Consider the following 19,289-nt stretch of genomic DNA (forward strand, 5'->3'; position numbering starts at 1 on the left):
TTTTTACAGCTCCTTGTTAGCCAATATTTTCAACCCCTACCGTTGTGTCAGCAGGCTCATTTTTCTGGATCTTTAAAAAAATATAATACTTTGCAAGGCAATTATGAACCCTTTTGTTAACATTTTTGTCAATCATTTCATTTATTCATTTGGCTCCATGCTTTTTGTTCTTTTTGTCAGACATATTTTTCTACAAATGAGTGTCTTGCATTTTAAACTAGGTCTGTCTTTGACTTCAATTCTAATATGAAATTTTTTTTCCTCAATTCATTTTTTGGTATGTGAATTCATTATAAAATAAAAATAAAAGTTTCCTTTCTTCTGGTATTTAAAAAATCAAATAATGGGGCACCTGGGTGGCTCAGATGGTTAAGCGTCCGACTTCAGCTCAGGTCATGATCTCACGGTCCGTGAGTTCAAGCCCCGCATCGGGCTCTGTGCTGACATCTCAGAGCCTGGAGCCCGTTTCAGATTCTGTGTCTCCCTCTCTCTCTCTCTGCCCCTCCCCTGTTCATGCTCTGTCTCTGTCTGTCTCAAATATAAATAAACGTTAAAAAAATTTAAAAAAAAAAGCTTTTAAAAAATCAAATAAGTCTTATCTGTTATGATTTAATTAGAATGTAGTCACTCCAGTTCTCTGCATTTAAAAAATTATTTCTAGTGTAATATTCACCCACTTTAAATCTCAATGTTATTTATTTTTTTTAATGTTTATTGGGGCTCCTGGGTGGCTTAGCTGGTTAAGGGTCCGACTTCAGTTCAGGTCATGATCTCATGATTCATGAGTTTAAGCCCCACATCAGGCTCTGTGCTGACAGCTCAGAGCCTGGAGCCTGGTTCAGATTCTGTGTCTCCCTCTCTCTCCCTCTCTCTCTCTCTCAAAAATAAACAAACATTAAAATAAATAAATAAGTAAATGTTTATTTTATTTAAGGGGGGAGGGCATAGAGAGAGGGGACAGAAGATCCGAAGCAGGCTCTGCACTGACAGTAGCGAGCCTGGTGCTGGACTTGAACTCATGAACCATGAGATCATGAGATCATGACCTGAGCTGAAGTCAGATGCTCAGCTGACTGAGCCACCCAATTGTCCCTCAATGTTATTTTGAAATGTAATTTATTATGCCACATTGTTCTCTATGCCTATTTCGTCCACTAGATTATAAACTCCTTGAAAAATGGGCTTCACTAATCTTCCTTTACACACCCTTATTTCCTTATCCCTTGTTGACTCATAAGAATATAATCAATTATGATATTTATTCATATTATTTCTCATTCATTTCTGGCTTCCATACTGAGGCACTTGAAAAAAAAAAATTTAAGCAATCTCTATGCCCAATGTGGGGCTAGAACTTGCAACCCTGAGATCAAGAATCAGGGTTGACTGAGTCAGCTGGGTGCCCCTGCACTTGAAAAAAATTCATAAAACCAAGGAACATTTTTTAAAACTAAATTTTTAAAACCTTCTCAAAGTTAAGTGAAACCGAGGAGGGATGGAAATAGCATTGGGAATTATTAACCCAGAAAAGGGATTTTGGTCTATTTTCTATCTGTGGACCTTAACATTCTCTCAAAAATAGATGAAGTAGTCCAGTGCACTCATTAGCTTGAGCTCATGATTGTGTGAGGCCTTTCTCTCATGGGAAGAATGAATAAAGAAGTACAAATCGGTTGAATGAAGATGGCTAACAATTCTACAATTAAAATTTAAAAATATACAAAAACTGCTTATTTCTAAGCAGTTTAAACTAACTCATATATAAAGTTAATCATACTATCAAATCTAATTGATGTCGTCAATTTTATTGCATGTCTGATTTTATATTTTTTTGTGATTTCATATTTCTCCATTTTGTAGGCTGAGCAGAAAGTATTATAAAGCTTCTTCCTTCCTTCCTCTCTGTCTCTTTCTTTCTTCAGACTGCATCCTCTCCCTCTTGCTCTCCCAAAGAAGAAAAGAACCAGTATCAATGGTGAATGGCAGTTGCAGAAACACCGAGAATCGGCTCTAGGCTCAGGAGAGATTGCTGTGTCTCCTGCTGGTGGTTCCCGGAGCTCTACACTTTCAGAGAAACTTCTCTAGTAACAAACTGTAGAAATGATCCTTGAAAGTATAGTCTTGGAAATTTATGGGTCTCTTGAATTTACACTGGGTAATTGCTACATATGTAGAGTGTCCATATAATTTATTGTCTAAATTGGGCCATTTTGAGAATTAAAAGGTGTCACTACTAATGATCGCCTGAGGACAGTGGGTATAAACTGTGACTGTCCCCAACAAACAGGTCACCCTATAGACGAGGTGTTAGGGGAGCACTTTTTTTCCCCCCAGCATTTTGTATCCTTGAGGGGAAGGAATTTCCAGAATAGTATGGGAGAAATACTTTTCTCTCTTTCTGCCTCTTCTCTTATCCCTCCCCAGGGGATGGGGAATGATTTTGCTGATTGATGAGTTTGGGAGAGGAAAACTGAGCATGTAATTTCCAAGTATGACTACTGCCAAAGCAACCAGTGTAATGCTCGAAACTTCTAAAAATAAAGATTTCTCCAGATGCTTGTTGCAGAAGTTTCTGACATTATATAAAATAATATATATATTTTGCTTGATAATTCTAATTTTAAATGTCCATATGGACTTTTGGAAAAACTAAATTTAAGCATATCCCTCTCTTCACCACAACTCCCTCTACTGTAAACCTTTTCATATGTTCAGGTAATATGTTCTTTTTAAAGGAAAGCTTTCCTATTTTTACACATCACCGAACACCTTCTCTGTTTCGGAGAATCCTCTGTTTAATTAAATTTAAATTGAACCCTTACTTTTTGCATCCACTACCTTTTTGATTTAGGCAACACATCAAGTTTCATCTACTTTATTTTGTGTATTCTTGAGCTACATTTATTATTAATCTACATTTTTAAAAAGATTTTATTTTTTTAAGCAATCTCTGTGCCCAACGTGGGGCTCAAACTTACAACTCCGAGATCAAGGGTTGCACGTTCCATGGACTGTGCTAGCTGGGCACCCCATCTTATTAATCTAAAATTTAAAATGTAACCCAGATTGTGGAGCCTAGGTTGGGAAGATTGTTTTGTTTTTTTCTTTTTTTAAAGACTTCCCTGTAAAAGAGTAGAGCTTAAGTGTGTTACTTTTGAGTACCCTATAGATCTTTCTCTGATACTGAACCTTTAATGCTAAAGACAGAATCAAAAGACACACTAAAGGCAACACTAAATATTAACAAATACCTGTTTTTCAACTGCTTGAAAAAGTGAGATGGCTTAATAAATAATCATGAAAGATTCAGTGCTCTTCCAAATATATATCTTTTGGATTAAGAAATGTCTACAATTGTTTATTGCTATATTACGCCTCTCTCTTAAATCTGTCAAAACCGACCTTGCTCTCATTTCAGGACTAGAAGACATCAAGTACTAGGACTCTGAATCGAGTGTCAGTCTCTTCCTTTAGCTCTTCAGTAAATTCATTTGAGCAGCCCGAAGTTGAGAGGCTGGTACCATTCGAGCTTTCCTTCTTGAGAAGGAATCCTCCCTCCACTCCAGCTGAAGGAGCTTGAGCAAGAGGTACCAAGAGGGCACAGAGAGACCGACCTTGAGTCTAAGGAACAATATGCCTCCACTCAACTGATTTAGTCAGAAACCCCTGCATAGTTTGAAACTAGTCAGCATCTAACTCCCCCCAGCAAGTTGCCTTTTCTTGGTTTTCATCTTCCACAGCTCATCACCTTCCTTAAATGCTTCTGGCCCCTCATCTTTAGGTCTGCGGTATCGTCCTTTTTGTTTTTTCTTTCTGTTGTTGGATATTTTCTCTCCTTCGATTTTGAGGTGATCCTCAAATTTCTATCTTCAGGTCTCCTCTCTTTCCTGTAGAGATTTCTCTCCTCACCACCACCTCAACAAAGAAGATTCCCAATTCTACACCAATAGAAAAATTCCCAACTGCCTGCTAGATGTCACCAACCTGAGATATCTACAGCTCAAAATGCAATGTCTGTTGCCATTTATATATGCCTTTTGTCTCTCTTCCACTGTGTCTTTCTTTTTGCCATCCCCTCCATCCGGACTCCCTTTACAATTTCAGCCTGCTAAACTCTTCTGGTAAGTTAAGCCTTAAATATCACCTCCAGCTCCAAGCTTATTCAGATTTTTTAAACCACATTTGATGTCTTCATGTTTTGAACTCACATGGCATTCCGGGTATGACTCAATTCAAAACTGATTTTCTTCCACATAATTTGTAGGTTATTTATATAATCATCTTATCCTCATACTATAGGTCATAATTTGCTCCTACTATACTATACACATGTTAAGACAATATAGCTTTTCCTTCTCTATAACTAGCTGATTATCCTCACAAGCCACCACCTACCTGGCATGAATAAAGCACAGAAATAAATGGCATATATGACATGACATTGTTTCTCTAAAGAAATGCATGAGTAGGGTTATATGCATATTTTTCCTGACTTCATCCACCACTGAGGATAAATGTTTCACATGTGAAATAATACAGAAAAATGCCAATGCTCCGAGATCCCTCATGTAGATGATCAACACTTCACACTGATTGCCCTCTCCAATTTTTACCTGTGGCTTCCTAGAGGAAGGGACAAGATTCTCATATAATCAGCACTCTGCACTCCTTCTGTTCAAGGTCATGTGCTTTTACTTTATGACTTATTGTGTCAGTTTGCTCAAGGTTTTTTGCCCCTGCTCTTTTCTGTGTGGCCAGCAGTCTACTCCAGACCACTAAATACTGTTCCTTTTATCTCTCCCCAGGTAGCTGAGAAGCTTGCCTGAATTCCACAGGAGAATTGTAGGTCCTAAGCGGGAGGAAACAGTGCTTCCTCTTACCTCACAGCTCTTGTATCCAGAACATGCAGGCTCCTGAAGGCAGGAGTCAATGAGAGCCCAGGATCACACAATGACTTTGGATGCACCTATGGAAAGGGGCAAGAGTAGAGAAATCATAAGTCCATTTACTTGGGTCTCCTATAATATATTTTAGTGAAGATAAATAACTTTCCTTCATAGCAGTCTTGCACAAGTTTTGAATCTTCTCTTTAATTATGTTTTCTAGCTGTTTCTTGCTGGTGAATAGAAATACATCTGACTTATATATTAATCTTATATCCAGCTACCTGATAAGCTCTATTTTTTCAATAACTTATATACCCTTTTGAGTTTTCTGCATAAGCAATAATGTCTGAGTGTGGCGGTTTCACTTTCTCCTTTCCAATTATTAGGTCTGTAAAAGCAGGGGAGTAAATGGAATTGCACTGTTGTAAGGTTATTACATTTGTGAAGCGGGGAATGTAAAAAGTCAAGTGGAAAGTGATAATTGAAAAATGGGAAACAAACTGTTGGGTATAAAATGTAAAGTGTGAATAGCGACAATATCGATAGTAAATAGACACTGATGAGGTAAGTGATCCTAATGTTAGTCTTAGAACAAACATTAGCAATATAATAAAAAGAAATACAGTTAAGAAGCCAGTAGATGAAATGGAACGACAAAAAAATATTAAAGGAACCCAAAAGAAGGCAAGAAAGTCATAACAGATAAAAAAGATAAGATATAAAAGGAAAGCACGTAGCAATATCAGAGGCTTAAATCAACTATATTGATAATTACATTTTGTGCAAATGGGCTAAATGATGAGGTTTTGGGGTGATAGTGGGGTTTGTGGGGTCTGGAGCCGATGACCGAGAAAGAATTCTCGAAGACGTCTTTGGTGCAAAAGGGTGATTTTATTGAAGCACGGGGACAGGATCCGTGGGCAGAAAGAGCTGTCCTGGGACCATGAGGAGAGACTGGTTATATACTATGGGGTTGGGGGAGGAAAAGTTCAGAAGTTCAGAGATTTTAATATGCTAAGGAAGATTCCCAAGGTACTGGAGGCCTAGCTACTGTCAAGCTAAGGTAGTTTTTCCCTCTAGCAAAGCATTAGCATTAAGACAGCAGGGAGTTCCTGGAGAAACGTTTTACTCTGCCAGCCTCAAGTATTTGTCAATGGGCCGCAGGTTCTAAGGAGATTTAATACTAACATTTCCTCCTGCTTTGTTTCCCACATCATTATGGAGGGGTGGTGGAAACAGGTCCTGCAGACTGAGATCTCTATCAGTTAAAGGTTTGTTTTCCCCCTTTTCCTTTGTTCTTGGGCAGCCAGGAGTGCCCGAGGAATATCAACACATCTCCCACCTGGGGGTGGGGGCGTTTGCGGCCTGTCAGCTTGCCTCAGGCTCCCTCCTCACTAAACACACCAGTTAAAAGGCAGATGTTGTCAGACTGGGTTAAAACAAGTCTCAACTGCATGCTGCCTGCAGGAGAAACATTTAATTAAATTAATTAATTAATTTGAGAGAGAGGGAGAAACGGGCAGTGGGGGGGGGGGGGGGGGGGGAGCGCAAGCAGGAGCGTGCACCAGAGCAGGAGAGGGCAGAGGGCGAGGAGAAAATCTAAGCAGACTCCACGCTCAGCATGAGCCAGATGCTCGGCTCCATCACGACCATGACATCATGACCTGAGCTGAAATCCAGACTTAGATGCTGAACTGACTGAGTCACCCAGACACCCCCGGGAGAAACCTTTTAAGTAAAAAGACGCAGAAAGGCTGGAAGTAAGAGGAAGGGAGAAGATATAGTACTTGGAGAACAGTAAGCAGAAGAAAGCTGGACTAGCCATATTAATATGAAACTAGGCTTCCTGACAAAGAGTATTAAAAAAGATAAAGAGGGTTGTTATATAAAAAGAACAAAAACCGGGAAGACTCAGCCCCAATCCAAAATATGCACCCACCTATGATGTTATGATTTATAATAAGAAATATGTTTGATCTTCATCCTGTTTTTGTTACAGAGCTCCTAAAACCCTTGCAATTTCTTGGGGTGCCTGGGTGGCTCAGCCGGTTAAGGGTCCCACAACTGACAGAGAGGAGCCAGCTGGTATCCTTTCTCTTCCTCTCAGCCCCTCCCCCACTCCTGCTGGTGTACTCTCTCTCTCTCTCAAAAAATAAATAAGTAAAACCCTTGAAGTCCCCCCCCCCCCAGAGGGATAAAGGTGTCTCTTGCTATGTCAGTGAGGTGACCTCAGACGCACCTCTGGAAAGGGGCTGGTGACCTGGGAACCAGCCACTGTGCTCAGAGGGCTGGAGCTTTCCACCCAGTGTTTTTTAGAGACCAGTTCTCAAGGCTTCAGTTTGGTTTAAAAGCCTCAGCCAAGTGCTCCTTGTGTTTAAGAAATGGGAAGGGACAAAGTTGGTCCAGCTCTTCCATGGGCACTCCTTTAGTTGGTGGTCCTATGGCTGTTCTATATGTACCTCTGCCCCTGGACATTTTGGTGGGAGAATAATATTAGTGTTGTTCTAAAGTGGCTCTAAAGCTGTGGTGGCCTACAGGCCAAGCAAACCAAAATCTAACGCCTCAAGATAACAAAATTGAGACCTAAAGACAAACACATTACAGCCAGCTAGACCTTTAAGCTATAGCCAATCAATAATTGCCTTGCTCTGGGGCTCCTGGGTAGCTCAGTCCATTAAACATCCGACTTTGGCTCAGGTCATGATCTCAAGGTCTGTGAGTTCCAGCCCCACATCGGGCTCTGTGCTGACAGCTCAGAGCCTGGAGCCTGCTTCATGATTCCATGTCTCCCTCTCTCTTTGCACCCCCCGCCCCACTCCCTCTCATGCTCTGGCTCTCTCTCTCTCTCTCTCTGTCAAAAATAAATAAACATTAAAAAAAATAATTGTCTCGCTTTGCTTTCACCTTTTCCCTATAAAAGTCTCTACCAGAGCTCCTGTCAGTAGAGTTCTCCGTAAGCATTTCTGGCTTGGTGCTGCCCCATTCAAATTGGCTTTTGCTCAAATAAACTCAAACTATTTAATATGCCTCAGTTTATCTCTTAATAGTTCATGTAATATCTTTTCCCCAAATTTAAAGCCTATATGATAAAAAGCAATTTCCCTACTTATTTCTGGAAAAATTATAAAAACTCATAAGCTTTTTAGAGAATTTGTTACTTCCTTTTCTTTGGGTACAGACATTTAAATAATTTGAAATTGACCTAGCTTGTTGTTTTATTCAAAATTGGAAATACAGGTGAATTTGAGCAAAAGACTCTAGTGAGTCTAATCTGATTTAATCATCCTCTTTCTTTTTTGGAAAACTATTACTATTTCTCTGAGAAAATAAAAACCATAAATAACCTGCAGGTAAAACAAAAGCAAAAACACAAAACCAATTTGAATGCCTTCAACAGGGCTCCAATTATCAGGCAAACAAGACCCTGGCTTGAGAGAAAATTTCATCTTTGCTTGGAATCCCCCACAACATATTTTAAGAGGCTCTATAGTATAGCTATAAAACCTTGTGGTTTTTAAGTTTTTAGTTCATTTATTTATTTACCTATTTATCTATCTATCTATTTATTTAAAGTAATCTCTACACTCAACGTGGGGCTCAAACTCACAACCTGGAGATCAAGAGTCACATACTCTTCCAACTAAGCCAGCCAGGCGCCCCTAAACTTGTTGAAGTTGTAAACCCCAAAGAGATTTTTTTACTGGATCCTAATAATGCATTGTCATAATAAAGAGTGACTGGTGATTTTATCGTATGTTAAAAAAAAAAAACACAAGATTTTCTGTCATTGAGTGCAAAGAATGAAATGCCCAATCACACATGAATTTGGACTTTAAGTACACACACACACACACACACACACACACACACACCTATATTTAGAACCATCTTAATAAGTTTACATTTCAGTGGAAGAAAATGTATAACAAAAGCATGATAAAACCACATCTTTCTCACCTTTGACACAGTTCTTGGCAGAATTGAAAAAGAGGCTCACAGAACTTTGAATGCTATTGGCAAATGATGCCCTGTCCCCCTAATACTTTTCACTGCAAAAATCTAAGATACCAATGACAAGTAGGTTACCATTAAAACGGATTATTTACTTCTCTTTTAGAGTCTATCAGAACTCACTCCACCACCCCTTTGATGCATAAAACCCCACTCCCAGGTTATTTTTATCACTTGTACTTTTCTCTCTGTACCTTCACATAGAGCCAAATTCACATCACTCCCTGAACCTGGCCAACTTGTCCGTCATGTCCTTTGTCACTTAAAATCTGTAATCAAGAAAATCCCCTAGATCATAAAATGATCCGAGCAGCCTCGGATCCGAGCTATCCTCCACCTAGTCCAGACCTTAACCCACGGCTTTTATAGAGTGAGGGGCATGGTGGTGAGATCAAAAGGTAGTTATCTAAAGCGGCACCACCTGTGCATGATAGGCTTTCTACTGATTCTCTAACGAGGAGCCTTCTGTGCACCATTTAAGGGGAGATCAGAGCAAGTCTTCCCACATTCCAGTCAGGGCTTACATTAGCATCCATGGGGCCTGGAACACGTAGCCCCAAGGGAGGTCATTGCATAGGCATGAACAAGATGGCGGGCCAAAGATGGAGTCTGTGTTGTCAGCGCACTACAAATTCAATGAACAAAAGCCAAAGTGTGTGTATGAATGTGTATGTATGTATGTATGTATGTATGTATAAATAAATAAATAAATAAATAAATAAATAAATAAATAAATAAATAAATTTAGGTCAGATTTATATTCTGAATGATAAAAATGGCTAGAAAATGGAATAAAATCTCAGTAAGCATTATGAAGAAACAATTAATTATATTCAAAAATTCACACTGTTTAATAATGCACAATTTTGTTACTGTAGTAGAAGTTCATTATAAAATGCATACTAGGGACCAAGATAATGCCAAAGTCTTTACAATCTTAGGGTGCGATTTTATGAGTTAACACATGATTTTGGTTGGTAACATTTCTTGTGTTTAATATATTAAAGAGAGCAAGAACTACACAAGAAGTAACATATGACTCTCAAAAAGATACTGAGTTTAATTACATCAGAGAAAAATTTGTGATTCCTTTATATAAAAAATATGTACATGATAAAATAATTTGGATATATAACTTCCAACTCTGCTGCTTGCAGAATGAGATCTCATTGGCTGGAATGCATCATTTATTAGGCAGTCCTTGTATTCTGGGAAGATTCTTTGGCAGTTTTTGGTCAACTGACTATTTAGAAGGGGTTTAGAGAGCCAGGTTTCATTTGAGATTTAACTGGTGAAAACACAGCCCAATTTCTTCAAGAGAAAACCATGAAGTTAAAGAACTAATAGGTTTTTAGGCTTCTTTATATACCTGAGAGAAGATAGCACCAAATCCATTATCAACAGCAGGTAAATGCCATGTATGTTTTCTATTTTAGCCTATGCTAATTCCAAAGGTGATTGCTATCTTTTACAAATAGACAAAATGAAGCAAAACCAATGGATAAACAAACGGACAAACACATCTTTGAGGCCAGTGCATTTCCAATAGCAAGCAAGGTATTGCTTACTGCTGGTACCATTTGTTATTTCTTTTATTCTAGTTAATATTTGTTAAAATATCAACATTTGTTAATTTTCAACAGGGCATGTCCTTGCTCACTTTGCCAGTAATCAATAAGGAGATAGGGCAATCCATTCCTGGCTCCCCTTACAACCAAAGTTATGTCTGTACAGGATGGTGTAGATCAATGTAGTCAGAATAATAGGAAATTAAAGCCAGAACATCTAGCATGTAGAGTTGGCATAGCTGAGAATATGTGTGAAAACTTTTACTTTAGTTTTTATTCACTGGATTTTGTTTTCATGTTTTCAGTGTTTTTTTTTTTTAAAAAGCCTCATTTTTCTTCCCTTGGTTCAAATGAAACTATAAATTAATCCTAGAGAGCAATAGACATTATAAGTCTTAAAAAGAAATTGTTCTACCATTTAAAGAACAGCTTGAACACCATTGTGAGTTTACTTCATTTGCTACTCCCTGTGTAGTGTAAAACTAAAGGGACATTTGACTCCATTGTGTCTGATTTTTTTCCTCTTCTTGTTTTTAAGGAGACTGCTGTAATGGTGAAAGCTACAAGCCATGTATAACCTGTGGATGGCATGGTCGGGAGTGTTGTTGCCCTTGATCAAGTTCACTCATTCAGTCCTCAAACCAGTACTGCCCCCAGTGATCAAGAACCAACCTTTCAACATGTTCTGGGCTGCCCCAACGATGCAGTGTCAACATTTCTTCAACGTGGATTTGAATCTCCCATTATTTAATATTATAGCAAATCCTGTAGAGACTCAGAGGGGATCAACAATTGCCATATTTTATCCAAATGAATTAGGGTATTATCCTTATTTCTCTCAAGATGGAAAACCCTTTAATGGAGGGATACCACAGAATATGAGTCTTTCTAAACACCTCAGGAAGACAGCTGATGACATTGCAAAAGTTGTCTCTTGGTGGAGATCGGAAGGTCTTGTTGTCATTGACTGGGAAAGCTGGAAACCCCAATGGGATAGAAATTGGGGCAAGAGAATAATATATAAAAACCACTCCTTAGCCTTCACTAGAAACCGCCATCCTGATTGGTCAGAAATGAAAGTGAAAACAATTGCCCAACAGGAATTCGAAAGTGCTGGAAGGAGTTTTATGAACACCACTCTCACATTGGCTTTAGAAATGAGACCAAAGTGTTTATGGGGCTTTTATCTCTACCCAGACTGCTACAATTATGATTATAGGACAAACCCACAGATCTACACAGGTAAATGCCCAAATGATGAAATTTCCCGCAATGACCAACTCCAGTGGCTATGGGAAAAAAGTACAGCACTTTATACGTCAATATATTTGGATAAAATATTGAAGTCAAGTTTAAATGCTTTGAAATTTGTTCATTATCGAGTTAGGGAAGCCATAAGGATCGCTGAGATGGCTAGACATGACTATATTTTGCCAGTTTTTATTTTTTCCAGACCATTTTATTTGCATAGTCTTGAAGCTTTGTCACAGGTAAGAAAAAGTATAGTCACTCACCTAAAAAATGGAAATTTGGTACAATGAGTATACAAAATCTGTGAAAAAAAATGTTTTAGGGTAATTATTTTCCCTTAATAACAGAACACTATTTTATTATTAAAGGTACATATTTCTTTAAATGTCAATCCAGTTCTGAAACAATATCACTGACAATTAGATGTTTACTTAGTTTTTATGTGTGTATGTATGTATGTATGTATGTATTTTCAAATGTTTATTTATTTTTGAGGGAGGCAGGGGGCAGGGAGAGGGAGGCAGGGGGCAGAGAGAGGATCCAAAGCAGGCTCTATGCTGATAGCAGAGAGCCGATGTGGGGCACAGGCTCACTAACTGTGAGATCATGATCTGAGCTGAAGTCTGACACTTAACCAACTGAGCTACCCAGGTGCCCCATGATGTTTACCTAGTTTTTTGGATGATGACTCTTATCAGCTTAGCATTTTCAGGGTTTTCCTGTAGAATAGTTGTCAAGCTTGAGTTAAATGATGTAACAGATTAATTTTAACCGTGGAGCAATTTCAGAATCAGCTTTTTAATATATAAGAGTAGCACCAATTTTGCAAATCTAAAAGGTATAGAATAAAGCGTGGGTAAAGTATTAATCAATTATAGTTTTTGTTATATTTCATTTTTATGTTTTAATTAAGTTCACTGAAAATAACATAGATTCTATTAATTTTATATTTAAGAGTCTACAATGTGATCTAGTGGCTAATATCAAGGCATTAAAAGTGGTTTATGCAAACAGACATTGCCTTAGAAATAACACAAAGTAGGAAGAACAAAGAGGTGGGAATGAGCTTGTTTGGAAGATAATGAGTTTGCAGACACTTGGAAGTGTTCAAGCTTTAGCTAGATTGTCATTTAGATAGGACATTATTGTAGGGATTCAATCACTGGGTAGATGACTAGATAAGAAAACCCTTAAATCTCCAGCCATACCTGTGGCTCACATTTCTGTGATTCCAGTGCCCAATACAGACACAGGGCCATTGGATAGACAATACACAGCTCATCTTATTAGACCACTTATGTTTGAGATGAGGGCATTTAAAAGCAGTATCAATTATTCCTCAAATATTTTAGAATAAAATCTATTGACCCAAACGCTATTGATTAGACTTGACATTTACATCGTTGAGGATTACTCAGTAATGGGTTGTTTATTCAATATGTTTAGGAGGAAAAGAGTATTAGCGTCTTGACAAAAAGTTGGAAGATTTCAGAGTTATCTAATCCACCTCTGACCCAAACATGGATTCTTTCTTATCTGGCCTCTGCTTCAACACTTTTTGATGGGCTCTCCCTATTCCAGAAGAAAAATTGCCGTTTTGGGACGATGTTAATTCCCAGAAAGTTCTTGAGTATGTTGAGTCTACTCTGCCCCTGGATAATTCACATCATTAAGTCTAATTCTACCTTCTGGTGTAACCTAGAATAAATCAAATCCTTCTTTGAAAAGTCAGTTCTTCAGGTATTTGAAGACATCAGTCATACCTAGCAGTCTTCTTGATAAGATATTCCTCAAGTAACAGATCTTTCGAATCATGTCACTTTCTCAAATCCTTTTGGGAAAAGACTAGGTTACATTTATTCATTCCAAAATTATTTATTGAGTGACTACAATGTGTCAGACATGATATGTTATTAATAATAATAATAGTAGAAACTGATAATAGTCCATACAGTGAGGTAGTTTCTCTTGATAGAAAATGAGAGAATGAGATGAACCACATTTTAATAAAAGTCTTTTTCATAACTGTCCCATTTTTGTACTACTAGACATCTGCCATAAATTATGGGCTACGTATCATCTCTGAGCTCTACTTTGGAAATCAATAGACCACATACTCGACTCATCAAAAGCTATAGAGCGGGGGCAGATGGGGAGAGAGAGAGAATCTTAAGCAGGGCTCTATCCCACCACCCTGGGATTGTGATCTGAGCCACAATCAAGAGTTGGACACTCAACCGACTGAGCCACACAGGTCCCCCTATATTGAAGCATTTTAATCCTATCCTGTTGCCTTCACATATCAAAAAATGAGATGGGTCTTTCTTACCTATTGTCTATATAACATAACTTTTCAATGAAATAATTTAAAATATCAGCTTTGCTTGATATATTCTTTCAGAGGTGTCTCAATTTAAGTGAGCGACTTGATTTATATTTAAAGAATGTGATATTAGTATAAGAGTGCATTATAATAGAAGGATGATTTCCTTTCTATTGGTATTACCTAGATAAATTGCAGACCACAAGCACTAGTGTTACTGGAGGTTTTCCGTAATGCAGGGAAGTTTTGCTGTGGCGTGGTCATCTTCTCAACCTTGTTTTTGAATACTGTGTCTTTGCACTGGATCTCTGGCTCTCCACACCTCGGAGGGAAGGGAAGAATGCAGGTTCCTTCATCTATCATCTCTCTGTTTCATCCTCCTTTATTCCCTGTTCCTTTGCTCTTGGTCTATAAACATGAACATAACCTCCTCTGTTTCTTGCCTTGGTGAATTATAATCTACTTAGTCACCCAGCTTGAGAGTCAAGCTCCTTTCTCTTTTCATTATCTAATAGGTATCCATCCAAATCCCTCTTCAGTCTGCCCCTCTGCTTTGCAAGGACCGACATGGCCTTTGTTGAGACCCTCATCATTTCTCATTGAGCAGTGTCCATCATCTCCTAATGGATGCCCCTTGCTATCTTCTTGGCTTCCCCTTCCAATACATGTGTTATGTGACAGCCAAAAGAATCTATCAAAGTTGCAAATTGGTGGCTTTCCAGTACTAAAACTTTTTTTGTAGTCAAGTCCTAATAATTTAAAATAGCCTAAAAGACTTTGTATTTAGATCCTATTTATATACAAAGATTCAGATGCCTTCCCTTCTTCCCCAGTCCCCTGTGCTTTACCATAGGAGTTATAGCAGTTCTCTGGGTGGACTATGTTTCTTTTCTACATGTGAACCTCTGCCCTTATTCTTCTACTGTACACCAAATTCTGCTCTCTCTAATCTATCTTATGAATTTGTACTCATTTCAAAAGACATATCTGAAAACTCACCTCCTGAAGAAAGATTTTCCAGACTCTTCTATGTAGCATTGAGCAGTACCTCTAATCTATATGTCTAATAGGCCAATATAGAACTTAATTTGTTATACTATACTGACTTGATTTTTTTTATCACAGCAAACTTTGTTCTTTTTTTTAAAATTATTATTGTTTAGTGGTTAGAGGTAGTATAACATCAGAGTTGAGAGTTCCAGCAAATTATAATTAGTTGTCTTTATGTCTGTCTCAACCATCACACTAAAGTGCTTCCTTGAGGACAGGAACTAGAATCCATTCCATTTTTACATTCTCAGTGTCTAGTATATTGTCTGGAACATCATAAATATTTATCAAATAAAAGAAAGTCACCAAGGCAGAATCGCCTTTTCTAATAATTCTCTACAGTGCTTTGTTTCAGAAACAAGGATCACATTATCGATGTGTTTTTTACCACAATTGATGGGTTAAGTCTTATCACTGAAATGTCAATGACTAAGTTTGGCAGAAACTACTTGTGATACGTCTCTTTTTTAGGAAGATTTAGTACATACAATTGGCGAGAGTGCCGCATTGGGAGCGGCAGGAATAATACTGTGGGGAGGATACGAATACTCTGATTCAAAGGTAAGCAGTGATCTCTCCGTCAGCATCTTGAACATTTTCTAGATACTGTTTTTGCTTCCATTTTTCACATTAGAGCCGAATGGTTATTTGCTCAGATGACTCTAATGAAGTTCAAAGAGTATGGGGACGAACACTGTTTGAACACCTACTCTATAGCAGCCACCGTGGTAAGTAGTAGTGTGGAAAGAGCACACGTTTTTGAATCAGACAGCCCTAAAGGAGAATTCTATTTTTACATTCTAGAAGTATACTCTTAGGCAAGTTAATTCACCTCTCTGAGTCTCAGTTTCTCCATCTTAAAAAAAAAAAAAAAAGAGGGGCACCTGGGTGGCTCAGTCGGTTGGGCGTCCGACTTCAGCTCAGGTCATGATCTCACGGCTGGTGGATTCGATCCCCACATGGGGCTCTGTGCTGACAGCTCAGAGCCTGGAGCCTGCTTTGGATTCTGTGTCTCCCTGTCTGTCTGCTCCTCCCCTGCTCACACTCTGTCTCTCTCTCTCTCTCAAAAATAAATAAACATTAAAAAAAAAAGATACTGAAATAAAGCCTACTCTGCAGGGATCAGTAGATGCAATGATACAATCTATATGTGAGAAAGATATAAATAATAAATTTAAAAAATAAGTATTTTTCATCCATACTAAAGAGGATAGATTTTTCTAAAAATGGTATTTTATTGCCATTTTCTCCATGATAGAAATGCTCATGGGAGGAAAAATATATGTATTATATTAACAATCTGCTCTTGTTAGTAATGCATACACAAAATAACTATTATTTTTCACAACCGACTTTTCGCATGGTCTATTGGTCGCCTGTTACATTGCCTAAGTGAAAACTCTGAACCACAGCTTTTCCTCACTTCCAGGTATTAACAGATAGTCTCATTTTTGGTTATTAAAACATCCAGTCTCCAACATACAAAAACAGCCAAACATCATTTGGCACGGAATGAGTTAGGACGATGGGGCTGTTAAGAGCAGGAGACGTGAAGTTGGGTCGTTTGGGGTCCAGGGCTCATGTTTTGTCACTTACTAGCCATGTGACCTTGAGCAAGTCATCGACTTTACAATTTCTTTATCTGTAAAATGGGGGAAATAATAGTATATGTCTCACACAGTACGTGCCAAGTACGTTTGCTATTATTATGTGGGTAAACATTTCCTGCACCTCCTCCCCACACCGCAAGCTTAGGTCTTAGGTATGGGGAAGAGAAGTATGGGGCAAGTTCTTTGCTCATTTGCTTTAAAGATGGGTGTGGGAGACTGGGTCGGAAAGGAGACAAAGTGGGCAATGTAATTTTTATTGATTTGGGGCATTTATGATGATTTTTGTCTTTTGAAGTTCTTCCCAAACAACTGCCACATAGGTACTGGCTCTTTCTTGCATGAGGGGTCGCTGGCGTTTGGTTAGAGACACCCTCCCGCCTTGCACGCAACTTGCACCCCCAGGGCTCTGCTCCTCAGGCATTGGAAAGCGGAGGCTGGGATATGCTCAGATGGGGAAGGCCGCCAGAGTTGCAGTCTGGGAAGAGGATCAGGAGATCAGATTGGAATGTGTTAAGTTTGAGATGCTTATGAGACATGCAGGTGGAGACGTCACATCAGTAGGTGGCTATGCAATTGGTTCAGGGATAAAGCCTGGGAGATACACATCTGGAGTTCTATTTAAAGCAAGGAGATGGGGTGAATTCTTCCAGCGAGGGTATAGCTATACGCAGTCTTAGCAAAGTCTGACCTACAATGTTTCTGCATATTAAGTATCAGTGTTGAAGATATTTCACAATTAAAGTTAAATTTAAAATAACCATACCATATTAATGCTGATGATCTTCCTCCTCAGCCTTACCAAATACAAAACTCCAAGTATTAATACCACCTGTATAAAAGAACCACATTTCAAGAGTGATCTAAATGCATCTCTGTTTTATTACAGAAGGCCTGCTTAACCGTGCAAAAGTCTATCCAAGGGCCATTGGGCCATTATGCAGTTAATGTGACATCTGCAGCCAAATTCTGCAGTCAAAGCCTATGTAACAATAATGGAAGGTGTGTCCGAAAAGCACCTGAGTCCTCCGCCTATCTGCATATGCCTGAAAGCAGCGCTAAGAAATACATCCTAAATAAGAGTTTCAGATTCGTCATTTCTCCAGCCGATAAACTGAAGACAGTAAAGGTCATGAAGAACGGGTTTGTGTGTCACTGTTATTACGGCTGGCATGGGGAATCCTGCCGGCAACACTCTTCAGATCTCTTGAGAGAGAAGAATAAGGCTCCTATGACTAACTTTAAATTTTCAGTGTTTCTCAGCATGACCTTATTTATCATTCTGTTGAATTTTGTTACCCCCTATTGCAATGCCAATTTTTCCTTGAAATACTGAAGAGTAGAAAATGCTGCTTTTTTCCCCTTTAATCTACTTCTAAATATTTATTGGCTTTAAAGTAAAAAAAAATATATATATTTTTTAAGTGATCATTGGTTCCATTCCTGGATAGAGTGATTGTTTATTGGGTGCTTAGTTCATGCTGGGCACATGTGATAAGGAAGTGAACAACAAAAGTCCCTGACCTTGGGGAGCTTAGATTCTTGTAAGAAATTGAACAATAAATAAATACGTATATATCAAATGGTGATAAGTGCTATGGAAAAGAGTAAAGCAGGGTGAATGGATTAGGGGGTGTCAGGGAGCATGGAAAATTATATATAGAGTAGACAAATAAGCCCCTTGATGAGATGGCCTGAAGGCAGAAGAAGGAGTTGGCAAATACATCTGAGAAGAGCGACCTTGGAATGCGGAATAGGAAAGAGTAAAGACAAAAACCTTTCAAGGCACTTTGGTGGCTCAGTCAGTTAAGCGTCTGACTTTGGTTCAGGTCAAGATCTCACGCCCTGTTGGGCTCTCTGTTGTCAACACAGAGCCCCCTTGGGATCCTTTGTCTCTCTCTCTCTCCCTGCCCCTTCCCTGCTCGAGTGCTCTCTCTTCTCTCAAAAATAAATAAACATTAAAACAACAACAACAACAACAACAAAACAACAACAACAACAACAAAACCTGTAAATGGGAGCAGATCTGGAGTGTTTCAGGACATCAGGAAGGCCAGTGTGACTGGTGCAGGAAGAAAAGCAAACGGAATGGAGAGACAGGTCATTAAGTTTATTTGAACTAAGAGTCTGAGCGAAGGTACTTCCTTTTTTTTTTTTTATTAATAATTAATGAGAAACTTCTGGAGGAAAGCCAGTCAAATAAGATATAATATCTACATTAAAAAAAATAAATACACACTTAAATTGGATAGAAATAAGAGTATCTATTAGGATTAGATCGATATTGCTACAATGTTATTGAGAACTCCAATAATGTATAACAAATTGGAAAATTTGTAGTAAGGTCATATGGGATATGGAACAGACAATAACATGGGAGCTAAAGAAGCAACCACTATGTTCTAGCTTTTGTGTTTCATGGATTGGGAATTTCTAAAAAATTCAAGTGAACCCAGGATACTAAGTCATAGGGCAAAAGGGAATCTATACTGAATGCTGTAGGGTTCAATTTTATGAGAAATATCACTAGGGCTCTTAGTAATTGATTTGGCAATCATCCTTATCGGAAGGTAAGCCCTGTTAGATTCCCATA

The 19,289-nt window shown here is 38.5% G+C and overlaps 1 protein-coding gene, 1 long non-coding RNA gene and 1 other non-coding gene across 3 annotated transcripts in view; 1 reads left to right on the forward strand and 2 right to left on the reverse strand.

Annotated features, from left to right (window-relative positions):
* Window positions 1-19,289, reverse strand: part of LOC109268921 (uncharacterized) — a 43,436-nt gene that overhangs the window by 10,943 nt on the left and 13,204 nt on the right. Inside the window, exon 3 of the long non-coding RNA XR_002080840.2 lies at window positions 4,881-4,966. This is a non-coding gene — a long non-coding RNA (uncharacterized LOC109268921). The remainder of the gene's footprint in view (window positions 1-4,880; window positions 4,967-19,289) is intronic.
* LOC128775827 (small nucleolar RNA U3) lies at window positions 1,919-2,123 on the reverse strand. The gene has a single exon (XR_008420787.1). It is a non-coding gene; the product is annotated as a small nucleolar RNA U3 (small nucleolar RNA).
* Window positions 10,137-18,114, forward strand: LOC109268920 (hyaluronidase 4). The gene is made up of 4 exons (XM_019452613.2): window positions 10,137-10,304; window positions 11,004-11,955; window positions 15,561-15,650; window positions 17,586-18,114. Exons 2-4 carry the CDS (start codon window positions 11,035-11,037, stop codon window positions 18,030-18,032), a joined length of 1,458 nt encoding a protein of 485 aa, XP_019308158.2. The 5' UTR covers window positions 10,137-10,304; window positions 11,004-11,034; the 3' UTR covers window positions 18,033-18,114.

Source organism: Panthera pardus, unplaced genomic scaffold (assembly GCF_024362965.1).
Source record: "Panthera pardus isolate Hobbes unplaced genomic scaffold, ASM2436296v1 HiC_scaffold_8, whole genome shotgun sequence".
Classification (NCBI taxonomy): Eukaryota; Metazoa; Chordata; class Mammalia; order Carnivora; family Felidae; genus Panthera; species Panthera pardus.

What these genes read in the sequence shown, in the direction of transcription:
- LOC109268920 (XM_019452613.2), top strand. Translation starts at nt 11,035, where the DNA reads ATGTATAACCTGTGGATGGCATGGTCGGGAGTGTTGTTGCCCTTGATC. An exon ending in GTCTTGAAGCTTTGTCACAG is followed by an intron (nt 11,956 to 15,560) that starts GTAAGAAAAAGT and finishes TCTCTTTTTTAG; the next exon opens with GAAGATTTAGTACATACAAT. An exon ending in ACGAATACTCTGATTCAAAG is followed by an intron (nt 15,651 to 17,585) that starts GTAAGCAGTGAT and finishes GTTTTATTACAG; the next exon opens with AAGGCCTGCTTAACCGTGCA.